At 46.9% G+C, this 20360-nt stretch overlaps 1 protein-coding gene across 2 annotated transcripts in view; it reads right to left on the reverse strand.

Moving 5' to 3' along the window:
• The window catches only part of SNX29 (sorting nexin 29), a 505967-nt gene that overhangs the window by 481659 nt on the left and 3948 nt on the right, over window positions 1–20360 (reverse strand). For both annotated transcript variants that reach the window (XR_013448903.1, XM_078074795.1), the window contains exons 2-3: window positions 6563–6627; window positions 4463–4515 (exon numbers count right to left, since the gene is read on the reverse strand). Coding sequence is in view for 1 of the 2 variants with exons in the window: in XM_078074795.1 (XP_077930921.1) it covers window positions 4463–4515; window positions 6563–6627 (118 nt within the window). In the remaining variant the exon portion in view is untranslated. The remainder of the gene's footprint in view (window positions 1–4462; window positions 4516–6562; window positions 6628–20360) is intronic.

Here is a 20360-nt window from a genome sequence, read left to right on the forward strand (position 1 = left end):
TTTATTTATTTACTTTTTTAAAAGATTTTATTTATTTATTTGAGAGAGAGAGAGAGCACGAGAGTGGGGGGAAGATCAGAGGGAGAAGCAGACTCCCCACTGAGGAAGGAGCCCAATGGGGGACTCGATCCCAGGACCCTGGGGTCATGACTTGAGCTGAAGGCACCCACTTAACCAACTGAGCCTCCCAGGTGCCCCTAAAGAGCTCCACCTTCCAAATGGGGCTGAGAACTATACCCAGAGTTACACAGAAAGAAACCTTCCATCTTCGATTGTTCCTCTAAGAGCAAAAGAGAACGTCGATAACGCTCACTGATTCACATTTGCCCTTCCCTTCTGTTTGCAGACTACTATCTCCATCAGGAGGCAGCATGGGCAGGAGGCAAAGCTGAGTGATGACTGTCCCCCCGCCAGACTTCATTCCCTAGGGAGTGAAATTAACACCTACCTGGCTTGCACTTCTACACACAGTATCTGACTTAATCCTCACAAGTGGCAAGGTAGATGTGATGCTGATCACCTTTTTGGACATGTGGGTTTTTCCCACACAACCAAGCAGTTCTCTGACACCAGCTGGGTGTCCTACAACTCCACTCGATTCTGACACCATCTACCCAGAGACAGCGTTAGATCCCACAGGTGAAGATCTCAGTTCTACAAAACTGCACACATCCCCCCCTACTTCAGATGTTGGTTGCAAGCCCAAGTTATCACCTGTACTTCTGACTGACTGGCTATGTATCTCGAAGATTCCCACGACCTCCTCTGTGGGTTAATTTGCCAGAGTGGCTCACAGAACTCAAAGAAGCATTTTACTTACTAGATTACCGGTTTATTATAAAAGGATGTAACTCAGGAACAGCCAGGTGGAAGAGATGCGTAGGGCCAGGTAAGGGAAAAGAACACAGAGCCTCCATGCCCTCCCCAGGCACACCTCTCTCCCTGTGCCTCCACATGTTCACCAACCTGGAAGCTCTCTGAGCCCCATCCTTTTGGGGTTTTATGGAGGCTTCATCACATAAGCAGGATTGATTAAATCATTGGCCTTTGGCAATTGAACTCCATCTCCAACCCCTCTCCTCTCCCCAGTGGTGGGGGGCTGGGAAAGAAAGGTCCAACCCTCTAATCACAGGGTTGGTTCTCTTGGCAACTGGCCCCCAACCTTTGGGACTTTCTAAAAGCCACTGCATTAACATAACAGAAGACACCTTTATGGCTCTTATCACTGTGGGAATTCCAGGGGTTTTAGAGCTCAGTGCCAAGCATGACCAAGAACAAATATAAGTATTTCCCGATCCATGGTATAGAGCAAGGAAAAAAGATCCAGATGACCAGGACTTGGCGGGGGGCGGGGGTGCTGGGGGGGTAGAATTGGTGTCAGGGATCTGAAGATTTCCCTGAAGATTATTAAAAGGCTTTAAAAACAAAACAAAACAAAAACAGAAAAGGCCAGGCCAGGGTAGCTAGAGCAAAGAGCGAGACTGTTAGGGATCTGAGTCTTTTTCCACAGAGCAAAGAGAAGCCAGGGGAAGGCTCTCCCCGGGGGTGGCGGGGGGGTGGTGACAGGAAGGCATCTGAATTCTGCAGAAGTCTCTCTGTGCAGAGGAAGCAGGACAAGAAGGAAGACAGGGAGTCAGTCTATGGCAGCTATCCTGTGGGAGATGTGGTGACTGGGACAGGTGACAGCAGGGGAGCTGAAGAGAAGAAAAGACATCTGACATCACTTCTGGTGCTGGGCCATTTGTCAGGGGTGGAGGAGAAAGGAGACTCACCTATCTTTTCAGATCCCACAACAAAATGTTCACAAACTTTCCCTCCTGAGCTTAAGCTTTCTCACAGAATAAGGACAATGACGTGGCCTTTCCTATATGAAAGTGGTACCACTTTACGCAAACATATTTCAAAGATAAGATCAAGACTGTTATTGAGAAGGAGCCCTCAAGGTGAGGGAAAAACTTTTTTTTTTTAAACCAGCTTCAAAACTAACAAAATCACTCAATGCGCTATAACACAGGAAGAACAAACTTTGGAGCCCTAGAAACTAGGGTCCCACTTGCAAGTCTAACTTTCTCAGATGTCTAACCGAGGCTGCATTATCCTACCTCTGAGTCTGTTTTCTTATCTGTAAAGAAGGGGTAACACCATCACTCCTCCTGGGGTTGTCCTGAAGACGAAGCATCAACATGAATCATGAATGGCAGGCAGAAGCAGTCACTAATAATATAAAGCAGCATACTCCTTTTAGCCATAAACTACAGCTCTCATTGAAGGAATGAACCTTTTAACTTCTACTATAAAACATAATATTGTACCCAATAAAAATCTTAGTTGTAAATTCTGTTATATAAGAACACACTAAGGGCTGCCTCGGTGGCTCAGTCGTTAAGCATCTGCCTTCGACTCAGGTCATGATCCCAGGGTCCTGGGATCCAGCCCCGCATCGGGCTCCCTGCTCCGCGGGAAGCCTGCTTATCCCTCTCCCACTCCCCCTGCTTGTGTTCCCTCTCTCGCTGTGTCTCTCTTTGTCAAATAAATAAAATCTTAAAAAAAAAAAAAGAACACATTAACATTTAGAGATGGATTCTCTCAGGAAAAAAACTGGACAATCATGAGGGGGGAAAAAAAAAAGTGAGAAAGAAGTCCTGAATCCACATACCCATACACATCCACATGAATGCACACGCTTGTGTGCATATACACAGGCAGTCTAGGATGGGATGGAGAGTTGCCTTATTGATTAGTAAGCCTCCTGGATGATTCTGATGCAAGTTGACCTTGCATCCCCAAATCAGGACCCCTGTGCTGACCGGGGCCAGGCCCCATAGTAGAGCCTCATGAAAAACTGAAGCAATAAACCGGTCTAATGATCTGATGCCACAAGCATATGCTGAGAAGTGAATGTGTGACAGGCACAAAATGCCCATGCAAAACACTAGAGGAGTCGCCCCTCTGCCCTCAGGGCGCACAAGTCTCGTGGTGGCACAGATATTTAAACACCTGACTATGGCACAACGCAATGCACACGCTCAGCCGGACAGCAAGTCTTTCCTGAGCACCTTCCCCATGCTTCCAGGCACCGGGGATACATCAGCGAATAAGACAGCAAACATCCCTGCCCATACAGAACTGACATTAGGACACAGAGACAGAAATCAACAAAATAAAAAAGCCTAAAGTACAGTCTGTTGGTGGGTGCTAAGTGTTAAGGAGAAAAACTAGAGAAAAAAAAGAGAATAAGGGAGGGGTACAGTTTTAAATCTGCACCCGTTCAAATAGGCCCCGCAGCTCTATTAAAATGTAGCACTTCATGCTTTGCTCGCAGCTGGTAAAGTAGCGCAGACACGGGTCTGAAAGGACAGACGGGGACTGGCTCTGCTGGGCGGGGTGGCGGCCGCGGCCAGTCTCCAGGATGAGATGAATGCTGAGCGCATGAGTTCTCTTCCCTTCCTTTGTGGGAATGCTCCTCCTGCCACCATGAATCAGCCCTGAATGATTTCACAAAGCAACGGCCCGTGTGTCTCTTACCTTTGCCAAAACATTTCCATCTCCTCCCAGTCAATGTGAAAAGCTTATGCAATTACATCAGCCCTTCCTGGGTCATGAAGGTCAATGGCAATTTTTAGGATTTTTTTTTTAATTATAAAAGAAACACATGACCACAGTGTAAAATACGAAAAATATCAGAAAGTGTAAGGATTCCCAATATTCTCAACCCCAAGATTACCTCTGTTCACATTCTGATGTGTTTTTCACCAGAGTGGTGGTTTAACATAGCTAGCATCACTCTGCATCCATATAATTTTGTATCTTACTCTTTTTATGTTAACTACATATATAATTTGTAAATTACTACACGTGCATTTCTCTGCTTAAAACAAATGTTGTATGGACATCAATTTTAATGGCTACATAACATTCCATCCTCCTGATGCACTGCACTTTATTAACCATTTCCCACCTGTTGAGCATTTAGATTTGAGTTGCCATCATGATCAATTACCCTGAAAATAACTTTATGTAGAAAGGTATTTCAGGGGGCGCCTGGGTGGCTCAGTCGTTAAGCGTCTGCCTTTGGCTCAGGTCATGATCCCTGGGTCCTGGGATAGAGCCCCGCATCGGGCTCCCTGCTCGGCAGGAGCCTGCTTCTCCCTCACCCACTCCTCCTGCTTGTGTTCCCTCTCTCGCTGTCTCTCTCTCTGTCAAATAAATAAATAAAATCTTAAAAAAAAAAAAAAAAAAGAAAGGTATTTCAGGGAATTCCCTCGGAATGGACTACTAGAAGGAAGGAGCATCACAGGAAGCTGCAAATACCCTAGACAGGTAGTCACAGCATGGGTGGTCTACAGATCACCCAAACTGAATCCCCACACCCCTCAGCTGCAGAGGCAGAATACAGAAGCTAGTAATCTCTGGCCACCCTTTTGGTCTTGACAGTAAATGGTTTTAGAAGCGACATGTTTACCTGCTGTCGGAATCCGAGGCGATCTCCTTTCTCCCTCCAAAGCGGATCTGGCACTGCAGGGAAAGAGAAGTCACTGAGATCGGCAGTTGGGATGGGACACTCAGACATCACAATCAGTCCACCCAGGCTTTCGGGATCCTGGGACACACAGGGTGCCCTAGGTGTCAAGCCAAGATGTGAGATGGTGGACACCCCAGCCTTCCAGCCACCACTTACAGGAAGGCCTTATCTGCCACTTGTACAGAGTGGGGAGCCTTGTGGGAAAACAACACCAAGAGGAAAACAAAAGCACACAGCCTTGTGCGGGTTATCTAGGAAGCTTCTTCTGTATGTCAGAGGCTGGCTGTCTGAACACAGAGCTCCCAATGGGACAATTAAAACTTACACAAATCTGTGATGATGGGTGCCTTTGGAAGGGCCCCAAAGTTGTTATGACTGCCTATAAAATTATGGCAGCATGCTTCAAGCTTCAACCATGCCATCCGGTTGTGCTGCATGACATTTCACCCAGGGCGGGTACATATAAAAGCAAACCATTCTTTCTTCTTTAATTGTGGTAAAAAATAGATAACATGAAATTTACCATTTTAACCATTTTTAGTTATATACCATTCAATTCACAAAACTGTCACCATCAGCAGTAGCCACTACTGTCTTTTAAAGGTGTGGAATCTCCTCTGTGTGTAGCAGGCTTGCAAGATTCCAGAACTTATTCTCCAAATGAATGAATCAATGAATGAATGAATGCTTTTAAATGATACATATGTCAAAACTCATGGAACTGCACACTTTAAATCGGTGTATTTTATTGCATGCCTCAGTTATACCTCAGTAAGATTGACTTTTAAAAGGTCTGTGTACAATGCTTCCATCTCCCCAAATCATAACAACAACAATAGTAACAGCAGCTCTGAGCACAGGTTCCAATTTATTTCTGTTTAACGGCTACATTCAAAGTGGTCCCACTTGCCTCTTCATTTTCTTATTGTATTTCCCACTTTTGGGACAAAGAAACAAATAATGTGGATTCCGTATTTACTGCTGGGCCCTTTAGCTACTTCAACAAATGCAAACCCCTCGTCAGCCCTCTGGAGAGCAGTGACTCGATGACAGAGAAGAGGGATGCCCAGAGAGGCTAGATGAGTTGCCCCAGCACACACAGCCTTGAAGAGATGAAGCTGGCATTCGGCTCCAGCTTCACCTGAGCCTGTGTCCTTTCCACCACACACCACACCTGGGCGCCAGGAGGCTGGGGAGATGCCAAGTTCTCTGGGTTCACTTCAACACTTGACACGCATCTCTATGAAAGTACTGACCTCCTTATATGGTGACCACATGCATAGAATTGTCAGTGACGCCTTCCGAAGTGTGAGCTACCTAGAATTCCCAGCGTTGGATCCTAGCTCTGCTACTTATTACCTCTAACTCCTTAAGTGAATTATTGCATCTTTCTGAGCTTCCGTTTCTTTGTCCGTAAACTGGAAACAAGTGCAGGAACCACCTCACAGGGTGGATGGAAGGATGAGAGGGGAAGCGCTCAGTGGAGAGCCCGGCACAGGACTGACATGTGTGCAGTTAACCATACATGTCTGGCACACACAGGCAAGCACTCCGAAGCCAGCCTCGTGCCAAAGCTTGCTTCCACACCCAGCCAAAAGCCGGATATCAAAAATCGCATCAAGCCATCAGAGCAGAGCCCACCTGGAGGACCCACGCAACCCTGGGCATGGCTTCGCTCCTCCTGTGTGTCTCTGTTCTTGTGCCCAAGGGGCGCTAACTCCAGCCACCACTTCAGCGCCTGGAAGAGTTGCCCTGAAACACAACTGCGGGGAAGTGAGACTTTGACACCGACACCAAAGCCCTTCTCAAAGGGACATCATGCCGGACGGGGTCCCCCATGGCGTTAGAGAGTCAGGACACGGGGCGTTCCTCCGTCAGTACTCCTGACTGCCCTCCCCACTCTCTCGTGGCCTGGGGGACACTACGAGCCTCACTGCTCCCAGACAGGAAGTGGGGGTAGGCCCGTGCAGAAGGGACTTCGACCTGAACTGCCTGACACTGTTACTTGACCTGAGAGTCAAACGGGAGCTTTCCTCTTACCTGTTTCACTGCATCCAGCAGACGCTCCAGCAGAAACTGTCTTTTCAGGTCATTGTTCTGTGATCCTAAAATGCAACGAGGCTTCATTAGTTCAGTTCGACACGAGCCTTCTGCCACAACAGGCTTCAGCCTCCTCTACAGTGAAGGCACCAATAATCTACCTCATTACAGTAAGTTTGGTCATTTGCCTGTTGCTACCTCACAGGAAGCAGCTCAACGAATGTCTCCCACATTTGAAAAATGTGTCCGGAAAGGTCTAACTCAGGGTTTCTCAACCTTGGCGCCACTGACGTTTGGGCCAGATCATTCTCTGTGGTGGGGGCTGCCCTGTGAACTGCAGGATGCCTAGCAGCATCCCTGGCCTCTACCCACCAGACACCATTAGCGTGCGCGCGCACGCGCGCGCGCACACACACACACACACACACACACACACACACACACCAGTTGTAGCAAAATGTCTCCAGATACTGCCAAATGTCCTCTGGGGGACAAAACTGCCCCCAGTTGAGAACCAGCGGTCTAATTTACCATGCAGGTTCCCTAGTATGGCAGGCACTGCCCACTGGCTGACCTCACCATCGGCTCTGATGTCCTTTCCCCATGCCACCTCCCACGGTACAAGCTGAAAAGCCTAATTACTCCTTTTCTCGGCCTCTTTTGGAAGGCTGATCTTAAGAAGTTCTAGCTGACAAGATGTAAGCAGAAGGGAGGGATGGGGGAAAACCATTCCTTCCTGATAAAGGAACAGTTGTTAATGGTTTCACTCCTCCTTCCATCCTTCACACCTTCATCATAACCACGCTGGGCAGAGTGGCACCACGGCCATGAGGCAACAGCCCAGAGGGAAGGCCAAGAGAACCACAGAGACACCAGCCCTCACATCATTTCACTGCTGAACCAATACTAGAAATCCCCAGCCTCTCATACAGCAAACAACCCCATTTGTTCAAACCACTGGATGCTGGGCTGTTACTTGCAGCCCAAAGCATTCCTAACTGATACACGTGGCATGCGCCAAACTTCCATTTAAAAGGGTCTGAGGCAGGGACACTTCAAAGCACCAAGCAGACCACTATAGAGCTACATCTGATCCCCACAGGAGGCCCAGCAACTCCAGTCAACAGGGACACAGCTCTGTACTGTGATGCTCCAGACAGAGAACACAGTCATTTCAAAGGAGACTCAAATTCAGAGGTACAAGAACAGACGCCCCACACCACTGGCCTTGAAGTGCCACCAAGCTGCTTCTTGCTTGGGCAATTTATCATGGGCTTCGCCAGGGAATCCCAGCAGGGCCTCCTCGCAGAGATGGTCAGTGACTCATCCGAGTTATGTCAGGGCCACTCGGTTGATAACAACTGTGACCACGTGTTGAGCACTTCCTGCATGCCAGGCACTAAACTGAGTACTCTGCATGCATCACATCCTGTCATTTCTACACCTCCCCCCCACCCCGTACAAGAAAAGTATTAGGATCCCCACGCTACAGATGGGAAAACTGAAGCCCAGAGATGACAGCAAGCATGTGCACTGACCCACTCAGTATTTGTTTAACTTCTACTGTGTGCCAGGCAATGTGCTGAGTGCTGGGGATATGGGAGTGAAATGGTACAGAAGATCCAGCCTCCCATGGAGCAAAAATCGCACCTAAGGAAACCTAAACTGAGATGATGTCAGAAAGTCATATTAGGAAGAAAAACGAAATGGGGTGATGAGAGAGGGAGGAGACAAGACAGCCCCGTTCACCAGGGCAGTGGTGGAAGGCCTCCCCACACAGGTGACATGTGAGCTGAGCCCTTTATAAAGAGGAGCAACCCTGGAAAGACATGGGAGCCCAGCATTCCAGGCAGAGCAGATAGCCAGGGCGGATGCCTGGAGGCAGGAAGAAACTAGGCTTCTGGTCTTCCAGGAGCAGAAGGAAGTCTGCCGTGACTTGAGCAAAAAGCAAAAATGAGGAAGGAAAGATCAGACAGGTAGGCAGGGGCTAGTCACAAAGGACCTCGAGAACTAAAATAACAGGTTTTGTTCTAATTTGAATACTAATTGGTGGAACTACGATCCTTACTCAAGACCATGCCCCTCGAGAGTCTGTGTCGGGGCCACCACACAAGGCTCCTGCCTCACTCCAGGCCCACAGATGAAACCAGGGAGTAGACACGCCACGGACACCCGGTCGTAGCAACTGACTTCCCGAATGTTGTCATTGTTATTCTTCTCTGGAGGGGCTTTGAGAAAAGGGGTTTGAAGGGTCATTCAGGATGTCTGGAGACCACCCCCCTACCCAAAGTCCCCAAACACCTCCCTTGATACCTATGTCTATCAGTAAATCCTACTTTTTTGTTTAGCAGGTTTGGCTTTTGCTCTTCTCTCTCTAACATCAGGATGGACAAGTGAGGCTTTCTTTCTTCCTTCATCCAACAACCTTACCTGCCCTTGGGCAATACCAGCTGGAAACTTGACAAGGTTTTCCACCCTGAAATGCCTTTGCTATTTTTTTTTAATCAAAGAAGTAATTTATGTGATAGAATCACCATATGACCCAGCAATTCCACATCTGGGTAGACACCCAAAAGAAATGAAAGCAGGGTCTCGAAGAGATACTGTACGCCCATGTTCATAGCAGCATCCTTGGTGGTAGCTGAGACAAGAAAGCAACCAAGTGTCGATCGACAGATAGATGGATAAGCAAAATGGGGTCTATCCACACAATGCACTATTATCTAGCCTTCAAAAAGGAGTAAATTCTGCACTACACTACATGGATGAGCCTTGCGGACTTTAGGCTGAGTGAAATAAGCTAGTCCCCAAAAAGATAAATACAATTCTAATCATAAGAAGTAGTCAAAATCACAGAGACAGAAAGTATGATGGTGGTTTCCAGGGACTGAGGAGAGGGGAGGATGGGGAGTTATTGTTAACGGGAACTGAGTTTCAGTTTTACAAGATGGAAAATCAAGGGGATGGGCGGTGGTGACGGCTGCACAACAGTGTGAATGTATTTAATACCACTGCACCGTCCGCCAGAAGTGGTTAAGATGGTGAATTTTGTTATGTGTATTGAACCACGATAAAAAAAAGTAATTCATGTAAAAAAATAATTATAAATCAGGAAAGCAGGTAAAAAGAAAATAAAACTCTCCATCATCTCATGACTGATCATTTTTAGTGCAGTGATTCTCAAGCTTTTGTATTCACACGAAATCTCCCAGGCTCTTGTTAAAGACAGGTTCTGATTCAGCAGGTCTGGGTGAGACCTGGGATTCGGCGTTTCTCACAAGTTCCCGGATGCTGCTGATGCTGCTGGTTCCTGACCCATGCTAGCACAGCAAGGATTTCGCACCCTACCCTTCCTGATTTGCATGATGATCCGGGTTCTCTTTTACAGTATCTGGATCCACTGCTCTTTCTAGATGAGATGTCGGCAGCCTCTTCTGCCTTACCCTGCAAAGCCTCTCTTTGTGGTGGGAAGAAAAGCCTGTTCACTACAGAGGATCAGCCCTCCACTCACCCTCCCTGGCTGCAATCCCTCGGCAGGTGAGAAGTGCACCCGAGTGAGGCAGTCCTGACCTCAGCAGAGGCACCTGTGGCCATCCTGGCCCTAACTGGGGATTCAGAGAAGGGAGTCTCAGAGGGTGGAGGGAGCACATGCGGCCTTAGGAGCATGTACACACTGCAGGAGGTGCCCGGGAGGCCATGGCCATGAGGAGCAGCAGGAGGACCAGCGGGAAGTCACAAGGCATCATGAGTTCTCATCCCAACAGAGCCGCTTGCTGGCCATGTGACAGGGACAGTCACTTCCCTCCTCCGGGCACTGGTTTCTGCATGAGATCATACTCTCCTAGCTCCACAGTCTGGAACATGGGGCCCCCGTGCAGACAGGCAGGCAATCTATGCTACCAGTGTCTTTCCTGTCTTCTTCCAGTGAGCAAGAGGAGACTACAGCACCCCTGCCAGGGCCAAGAAGAATCCCCCACTCTCAAACGCTGCAACCACCGGAGGGGAGCAGGGAGGCAACGCCTACCCACTGAGCCTCAACAGTGGGGAAGCCATTAAGCGACTGACATTTAATCTTTGACATAGGAAATGTGGCTCCATTCACCAGAGCACTGAGGCTCAGCGTGGAGCACCCAAGGGCAGTCCCATGGGAAGTACCCAAGGAGGGATTCAGTTTCAAGTCCACTAGCTCCAGGCTCGGCCGTCTGCTAAATCTTGCTGGCTCTTAAGCCTTGCAACAAACCTGCAGTCACAGCCCCACTGCAGCTCAGGGATGATTTCTCGGTGATTCTCTTGAAGGAAGCCCCAGCCTTCCTGCTCTCTTTCTTTTCCAAGGGCAGCCCTCAGTCCACACTATTGACCAGATGAGCCAAAAAAACAGGCTTCTTTTGAATTTCTTGTTAGATCACCATCAAAAATTAGAATAGAAAATGTAAGGGTGCCCTCAGGGAGTATCCCCAGGGGGCCACAAAGCCCTCAGAGAAATGCAGTGATCCCCTGTGGCTCTAACTCAGAAGTCACACGTGCATGTGAAAAATCAATCACCTGGCTCATGTGCACCCCTGTTGTCTTTAACGTTTAGAATCCTTAGGATCCTACATTACTTTTTACCACAAACCTCCAGCCCTCAGTTACCTCCCAGGGAGACAGAGAAGGGGTTAAGAATGGAATAGCCCAGATTCAAATCCTCACCACCAGCTATGTGACCGTGGGCAGGTTACTGACCCCCTCTGCACCTCCTAGGTCTATTATTAAGTGAGTGAGTGTTAATTGTGCACCTAGAACAGTGCCTAGCTTAGACCAAGCACTTTTTACACGTTAGCTATTATTACTCTTGTTGTGGTTGGCAACCCTATACCCCAGAGATGTAAGACCTCTGGCCCTAAGACATGCCTTCAACTGGTTTCTCTCTAAAGCGCAAGGAAGCTACTCAATCCAGGCCTCTGTGCTCACTGCACTGGGTGGGATAAATGAAAAAGGGTCCAGGGCATCGAGGGAGGGGAAAACAAACAAGATGTACCAGGAACTCTATGTATATTCCTTCCTCTAATCCTTGCAACAACTCTAGAGGTCAAGGTAAATACCGCTGCCACCCACAGAGGACATTAGGTCACTTGATCAAGGCCACATATGCACTTACACAGTGGCATTTCCCAACCTCTCTGTGCAGTGGCAGAAGTGAAGTCATGCCAGGTATTTCTCTGGTTGAAGGCTAATCCTTGCAATGCACTCACTATGAAGGTTCAAGGAAGGAAAGAAAGGGCAATGTTCTTCGGGTGCCATTGCAGGCAAGGAATTCTGCCCAAGGTCATGCAACAAAACAAGTGGTGCATCAGAGGCTAAGACCCTGGTCTGCCTGACTCTTAGGCCAGTGCTCCCTCCACCAAACCATGCTGCCCTTCTGCTGCGGCCAAGGGAGGCTCACTGAAAAAGGGGGAACTTGAGTTGTGCTTAAAAAAATGGGAAGGACCAGGATAGGTAAATCCATGCAGATACAACACAACTTCTTAATGGGAATGGACTCTCCCTGTGGAGGGATGAAAATCTTTTGTAACTAGACAGAGAGTGGTCACACATTATGAATGTACTAAATGCCACTGAACTGCTCACTTTAAGATGGTTGTTTTACTAATTGTTAATTCTAAAATTGAGCAATTATTCATGGTTTTAATAGCATTAAAAACATAAATGGTTTTGTTATGTTAATTTCACTTCAGTAAAAAAATGTTTTTATGGGAAGGGCTGCCACAAGCAAATAATGGCCCAGAACACATTCCAAGCCAAAGGGACAGGTACAGTAGGATTTGCCCTCGGGGGGGTTGGAGGGGGTGGACAAAAGGACTCCAGATAGCCCCCCAACCCCATGCTCACATCTCTTCCATATTTCTGATTACACTGAGGGGGTGGGATGCTAAGAGGTCTGATCATGGGGCTACTAACAGGAAACAACAGGCACACTCAAATAAGGGGAGTTCAGGGAGGTGTAATTATGAGGGGCCCTACGAGGGGTGGGTATAGATAAGTGATTCTCAACCAGAGTGATTTCGCCCCCACCATGGACATTTGGCAACGTATGCAGATATTTCTGGCACAACTCAGGAGGGTGCCTCGAGGGGGTGAGGCCAGGGATGCTGCTACCCCTCCTCCAGGGCACCGGATGGGCACCCACAGCAGAGAATTACCTGGCCCAAATGTCAGCAGTGCTGCAATGAGGAAATTCTGCCCTAAAGTACATGTGATTGTCCCATTTCAGAGGTGATGAAACTGAGGCTCTCAGAGGCTAAATAACTTGAACCTCAACTGGTGCTCTGAATCCGGTCTCCTTTCGTCTGCTCGAGGACACACTTGGGTAACTGTCCCCCAGTCAGTTGTTTCTTCTCGTCTATGCAGTTCTTACAGCATACGAGGATGTTGTAATATCTCCCCCAAGTTTACTGAAAGCCATGCCTTCGCCCACATGTCCTTCCAACTGCAACCCCACTCCTTGGCTGCCCTGGCCAGCTTGTCCTTCACAGGAGCTGCCAGGCTCTCCCGGAGAGCCACCCCTGCCTAGACTGCCGGCCGTTCTGGTGCCCTTCTGCCCCCAGCACCTTCACCCTGCACTGACTGATAATCTACACAGCGGCCATAACATCTGGGAGCACAGGTGGCAGCAAATGACTTACTGATATTATATAACAAAGACATGATACACTCAATGATATTCTGTGCTTTGTTCCTTCCATGCACCCTGCAAAACTGCAGTTAACCCTGCGTTTCTATCAAGTCCGAAGCTCGCAGTGGGTTGTCTCAGATGATCTGTATTTCTGGTTTTCACCGAATTAAACCTCCACCTTTAGCATGCCCTAGGACAGGGGTCAGCAAACGTTTTCTGTAAAGAGCCAAATAGTAAATATTTTAGGCCTTGCAGGTCATATGGTCCCAACTAATCAACTCTGGTCTTATATCTCAAAAGCAGCCATAGACGATACATTAATGAATGAGCATAGCTGTTTACCAAAATGGGCCTTGGGCTGGATTTACCCTACGGGCCACAGTTTGCCAACCACTGCCCTAGCAGAATTAATCTGAGGGGGGTTTTACAAATTAAAACAACAGTGTCTGTGTTTGCAGACTTTATGGCCACCCAGTAAGCAGTAAGATGGTTACATGTTAGGGGGTCCCCAGAAGACTGCAGACCAGACCCACACCTCCACTGTGTGCCCATCTTCCCTCACCCTATAACCGAGAGCCCACACTGGAGCCTTGCAAGGGACAGATACACCATCAGCTTGTGCTCACTCCTAGAATTCATGCTCAGTCACATCTGCAGGCATAGGACGCTCGGCGCTCTCAGCCCAGTGGTGAGTTTAGTGCTGGTGCTTTGTTCTGTAACTTCCATCATCCCCCAAAACCCACCACCATTCCAAAGCAGAATCAAGAGGAGTGGGCAGAAAGGGCGGCCTCACATAGGCCAGAGACGTGCACAAGACCAAGATCAGACCTTCCCCCGCCCCCCCATCCCCATCCCCACGCCTCCAGGGTCAGGCGGAGAACGGAAAAGCGGGGTGAGGTAGGGACTGAGGGGGCCAAGGCGGGTGTCTCTGTAGAAATGGCAGCTGCTACTGGGCTCCAGCGGGTCACGCCTCACAGCAACTCCAGCGAGCGGTTGCCCCATCTTCTGGTTTTTCAAGAGAAGCCAGAAACTCAGACTTTCATGTCAACTAGTTGGCACCTAATTATACTTTTTAGAGCACCTTTTCAGCCAACTCTGTGTGAACCAAGTACGACACACCTTGGGGCCAGATCTGCTAACAATTTTCTGTTCTGAGACACACATTGAACCTTCATATCCACCTGTAAGATGGCTGTGCGGACAGCACCATCGTAACAGTTAAAGGAACTGAGGTTTGGAGAAACCGATCACTAGCCCCAGGAACTGCACCCCAACACTTTACCCCAATGCCCAGGCCCGCCAATCTCCACAAGGCCAGGCCAACCTCAGGCAGCTCAACTTGCAGACAGTGACCCCTCTGCAAAGGGCCCCTGAGGACAAACCAACCTCCCGGTGGCTGGCTCAACTGTCCCTTTCTGTGAGAAACCTTCCTGCCCCGGGCACAATAAACTGTTCTCTATAGGGTGCTCCTGTGACCCTCCAGCCACATCACAGCCCTAGTATAGTCCCTATAGAAGGGATTATGGGGAATCATAAACCTGCTCCTTGTGCCTATCCTAGACTGTGAGTCTTCTCCGGGGTGGACCACATTAATCCCCACACCCCCAACTCACAGAAGGAGCCCAACAATTGTCGAATCAAGGCTCTGGGGTTAGGTTCTGTGGCTCCCCAAGTGGCTGCTTTAAACGGAGAGGACCAGAAGGAGCCAGGACACAGCAGCAGCCTCGTGCGTGTGTGTCATGAGCCAAGAGAAGCAGCAGGGTTGTCCGCTCAGCGTTTGCACACGAACAGATAAAAGAGACTTCATTCTTCCCCAAAGTCAAGGCGCTAGTTCCCTGTACTGTGGGGCAAAGTGGCACAGCTGGGCCAGGACAAAAGGGAAGACTGTCCACCACCACACAATGGAAAGAGGCACGCTCTGCTTCAAGGCAGACAGATGGCCTCAGGCCATCCAAGTGGACTTGTGAGGTCTAAGGTCAAAGACTAAGTCAACAGCATATTCATCAACAGGTGAAGAATTGACTCTGGAGCAGGGCTCAGCAAACATTTTCTGTCGAGAACAAATGGTAAATATTTTAGGCTTTACAAGCCATAAGGTCTCTTGTCACAGCCACTCAATTCTGCCATTGTAGAGTGAAAGTAGCCATAAACAATAGTCAATGAATGGATGTGCCTGTGTTCCAATAAAACTTTATTCACAAAACAGGGGGCTAGCACAGTTTCCCAATCTCTGCTTAGAAAAATACTAAAATGGCACTGTGCAAGCATTTTGAAGGAGAAGTGTATCTTCCCTCGTGGTTGGAGAAATGCAAATTATAAACCGACTAAATTAGCTGCCACATGTTAGCATTATATAACTACTCAATTCACCAAGAAACATTTAATGCTGGTAAAGCTATGGGGGAACACGCACACACCGCCGCTAACATATTGGTGCGGTGGGTTCTGAAAGGCAACAAGGCAGTGCATACAAAAAGCTACCAAAATATCAAAACACCTTTCTGACACCTTGGAAACTAGGCTAGAGGGGACGAAGGGGGGAAATGAGAAAAGGAATAAGCGACAATTTCACCAGGTCCTCCATCCTCCAGGTACTGAGTAAGGCACTGTATGTTCATCACTTGCTTTCATTTCCATTTTCTGATGAGGGAATTGAGTCAGAGAAGTTCAATAACGTGCTCAGGCTTTTCCACGGGGAGTTAAATCCAGGGCTGTCTGAATCCCAATTTTTTTCCACTACACCCCAATGACTGCCGAAACATGGCATCATGGGCACATAGACTTTCCCGGTAGTGTTCTGGAACGGGGGTCAGCAAACTAACCAAATCCAGCTGCTGCCTGTTCCTCTAAATAAAGTTTTATTGGCACACAGCCACATCCTTTCATTTATTGATTGACTGTGCTGCCTTATGCTACAACAACAAGGACGAGTGGTTGGGACGGAGACCAGATGGCCCACGAAGCAGAAATTATTTACTATCTGCATCTCTACAGAAAACGTTTGCCAGTTCCATCCTAGAACATTGTAAATGGAATTTACTTTCTTTTCCTACAATGGTATATCCATTTGGTGGAACGTTATGCAGCCTTTTTAAATAATTGTGACAGGAAGGCACATAGATAAATGCTATAATGTAAATGGAAACACTAATTCAGATGTAGACTCAAGGCAATTATGTAAAATGCATATGTGCTGAGCAAAGACAGAAGTGGAATACCTAAAAATCTAAATATTTAATGTTCTAGGGAGGTATATTTATAGGGCTATCCCATGTTTTCACAATAATCTTTAATGTCATTTTGGGTTTTTTGCTTTTTTTTTTTTTTAAAGATGGGGGAGGAAAGAGCAGATCCCAAAATATGCAGCTCAGGCAAGGAAAAATAAGATGCGGTGGGCAAGGTTCCCTCCAAGCAGGAAGACTGGGAGCACGGGCCCAGCAGGGTGGGGCAGCAAGGACAGAGGAGGCTCCATCACCAGGCCTCTGGAGGGCTCTAGGACTGGCACGCAGAAGGCAGGGCCTGGGAAAGAGTCCTCACTCCCCCTGAAGGCTTCAAACTGCTACATCCCACACCCAAAACTGATGTTCCACAGCCTTTCTCACCTCAGTGAGAGGCAATGTTTACCCTTTTCAGCTGCTCAGTAGCAAAACCCAGGGGTCACCCTCCCCTCCCTCAGGTCTCTGCTCAATCTCACCTTCCCTGCGAGGCCTTCCCTGATGGCTCCATTCAGAATTACAACAGCCTCCCCCTTCAGTTCATCCTCTGTCCAGACAACAAGTCAGTCAGATGCCACCCTTGGGCTCTGGACTGGGCCTGCCATCCAGACCTGACCAACCAAAGCCACAGTGATGGGTTCCAGGATGACCACACAGCCTGCCAGACTGCTGTGAGTCAGCCTCAGGACTTTTGCCGGAGCAACTGGGAAAGAGGCCCACCCTTGGCTCAGGTGTTGCTACATTGTAGGATGAGACCCAAGAGCTGCTGGTAGCCATCTTGCCTCCATGGAGAAGATGCTATTGGAGGATGAAGCCAACAGAGAGGAAAGCAGAGTTTCAAACTGGACAGAAAGGTAGTCCTGATGACTAAGCACCTGAATGCAACTGAGCCTGAAGACAGCCCTATCCCTAGACATTTCCATTACAAGACGCTTTAAACTCCAATTTTTCTGAAATCAGCTTCTACTCTGCCAAATGCAACTGAAAAGTCCTGCCTAACACACCCATTACGCCAACAAAATATTTTTTGGTGCATTCATTCGATGTACTTCAACAGACACCAACAGTACAGCCCTCTGCTAAGTGACAGAAGAAGCACTAAACTGTCATTCAGTAAATGCTGAATGTTGAACCCTGAATTTCTGGCCAGGCTCTGCTGCCACTTGAGTCCTCACTCTTACTAGCAGCATTTTAACCTACTACAAACACTTTGAAAGCCAGAGCAATCAAGAACTATCAATACTTTCATTTTATGGCTATTTCAGGGAAATCATCCTAAAGACATATCAATGTAAAGGAAGGAAAACTACCTTAAACAAAAATGTCACTGCATCATTCCTTATAATAGGAACCAAAAAAGGGGGGGAGGGGAAAGGGAGGAAAATAAGCTAAGTTTCCATAAGTAGAATCAAATAGTTTAAAAATTATACTACATGCAAAATGATGGATGAATGATGGATTATGAAGTCCGTAAAAGTGATCAATATGAAGACCACGTACCAATATGGCAAAGTTTTATCCTAAAATGCTAAGGGTAAAAGCAAAATGCAAGTTTATATGGTAATGGTAAAATTACTTCAGCACATACCAGTGTTTCTCAACCTTTTGTTCATTACCTTCCCCCTTAGGATCCTTTTCAGACATTTTCTTGATCATCCCCTCCATGAAATTTTAGTATCACAAGTATATTGTGTATCTGTTTACATACTGCACACATACCTGTGCTTGACACACAACATTAAAATTTCTTTCTCCCTCGAGAACCAATTTTCGCTCCCACTGAGAATGCATGGCCTATGTATAGACAAAATGGTGGCAGGATGGAAGGGGCTTTATCTGGAATTATGTTCACATTGCCAGAATTTAGAGAAGTCCATAAAATCTTGGATTTTGGTTTCATATTTTAAGAGCTCTAAGAACTTGACTTCTTATTGGTCACAACAAGAAAGCAGGAGAGGTGATGTCAGTGAGATTTAGTCCATTGCCACTTACCAGCATAGGACGTGGTCAAATATTTGCTGACGGTATAACACTTACTTCTTATAATCTGCCACAATAAATCAACCCAGTGCCTTCATTGGAGGGGGAAAAAGTTGACATCATCACTTTTTCTGCTTTGAATGAAAACCACAAACATTCTTTTTTCCATTCATTCGCTTCAGCTGATTCTTTATCCCAAACACAAGCTACTGCTGGAAAGGATCCAGTCAATGCCAAAGAGAAAACCATGACCCTCAACATTCCAGAAAAATAAGATAAAGCTGCTTAAAATGTACACAAACATCAGGCATGAAACAGCAGTAAATTACCCACCAAGCCCCAAACCCTGGTCTATCAGGCCCCTAGAGCTTGAAGGGTTCCACAAATTATCTGACCTCTCTGGGTCAAGTTTTCCCCACCCTTGAAACTGGGTTTTTAAAGATTCTTGACAGACTCATTACTGATGGAAATGAGCATCAAGGACCTTCAAATCTAAAGTCTTAGGAAAGACAGTGCTTGAGAATCATAATGACTTTCCGGTCCTTCAAGTTCTACTTTCTAAGTAAGAACAAAAGCATTATCTGAAATTCGTAATTCCTTTGCTTATAGAGGCTGGAAATCAAGTATTCTTACCTACTGGATTCTTTAAAGAGAATCAAATAAATCATGACTGCTATCACGCTAAGACAACCACCCACTTGTAGCAAGTATCCTTCCTCCAGACCATTTGTTTACTTCCACACACATATACAAATCCACAAACATTATTTCATATGCATGTTTTAATGTGCATCAAGGTATATATTTTAGTTTAATTCTGCACTCTGCTTCTTTTTAGAGAAGGTTAATGTTGAGATATAGCCACAGTGATGTGCATAAATCCATTTTATTCCTTTTAACGTCTTTGAGGTTTTCCAACACGTGACCATACCACATATATGCATCATCCCCCCTGTTAATGGTCATCCTAGTTGTTTCTGGCCTCAGGATACTCATTTATCTCGAGTATGCATTACCTAGGCATTCCACTTCCTGGTTATTTGCACTTAATGCGCTTGGCCTTTAAACTGTCTGACCTCTGACTCAAACATTTTCAGCTACAAAATACAGCAGACTCTAACTGCCAATTTATAGGAAATACAAGAGAATGAGAAACGTGTCAAACCACACCAAAAGAATGCAGTCAGCAAAATCCCACAAAGAAACAATCTATCCCGTAACAACCAGGGTGAACTGTTTCCTTCAACAAAAATTGTGAGGGATAAAAAGAGAGAGATAAAAGAGGAACCTATTAGTTTAAAAAAAAAATATTTTGTGCTTCAAAGGATACAATCAAGAAAGAGAAAAAAAAACACAAAATGGGAGAAAAAAAAAATTTTTTTTTTTTAAAGATTTTATTTATTTATTTGAGACAGAGACTGAGAGAGAGAGCGCATGAGAGGGGGGAGGGTCGGGAAGGTCAGAGGGAGAAGCAGACTCCCTGCCGAGCAGGGAGCCTGATGTGGGACTCGATCCAGGGACTCCAGGATCATGACCTGAGCCGAAGGCAGTCGCTTAACCAACTGAGCCACCCAGGCGCCCGAAAATTTTTGTAAGTAATATATCTAAGGGGCTTGTATCCAGAAATTATATAGAATTCTTACAGCTCAACAATAAAAACCCAATTTAAAAATGGACAAAGGATCTGAACAAACATTTCTCCAAAGAAGATATACACAAAGAGCCAATAAGCACATGAAAAGATGCTGACCGGGTCATTGATCATTAGGGAAATGCAAATCAAAACCACAAAAAGATACCACTTCACACCCACTAGAATGGCCATAATCAAAAAGACTGTTGACAAGGATGTGAAGAAACCAGAACCTTCATACTGCATACAGTGCTGGTGGGAATGGAAAACGGTGTGGCCACTTTGGCAAAATCTGACAGTTCAAATGGAGCCAGCAAT

This window comes from Halichoerus grypus, chromosome 6, assembly GCF_964656455.1.
Source record: "Halichoerus grypus chromosome 6, mHalGry1.hap1.1, whole genome shotgun sequence".
NCBI classification, from domain to species: domain Eukaryota; kingdom Metazoa; phylum Chordata; class Mammalia; order Carnivora; family Phocidae; genus Halichoerus; species Halichoerus grypus.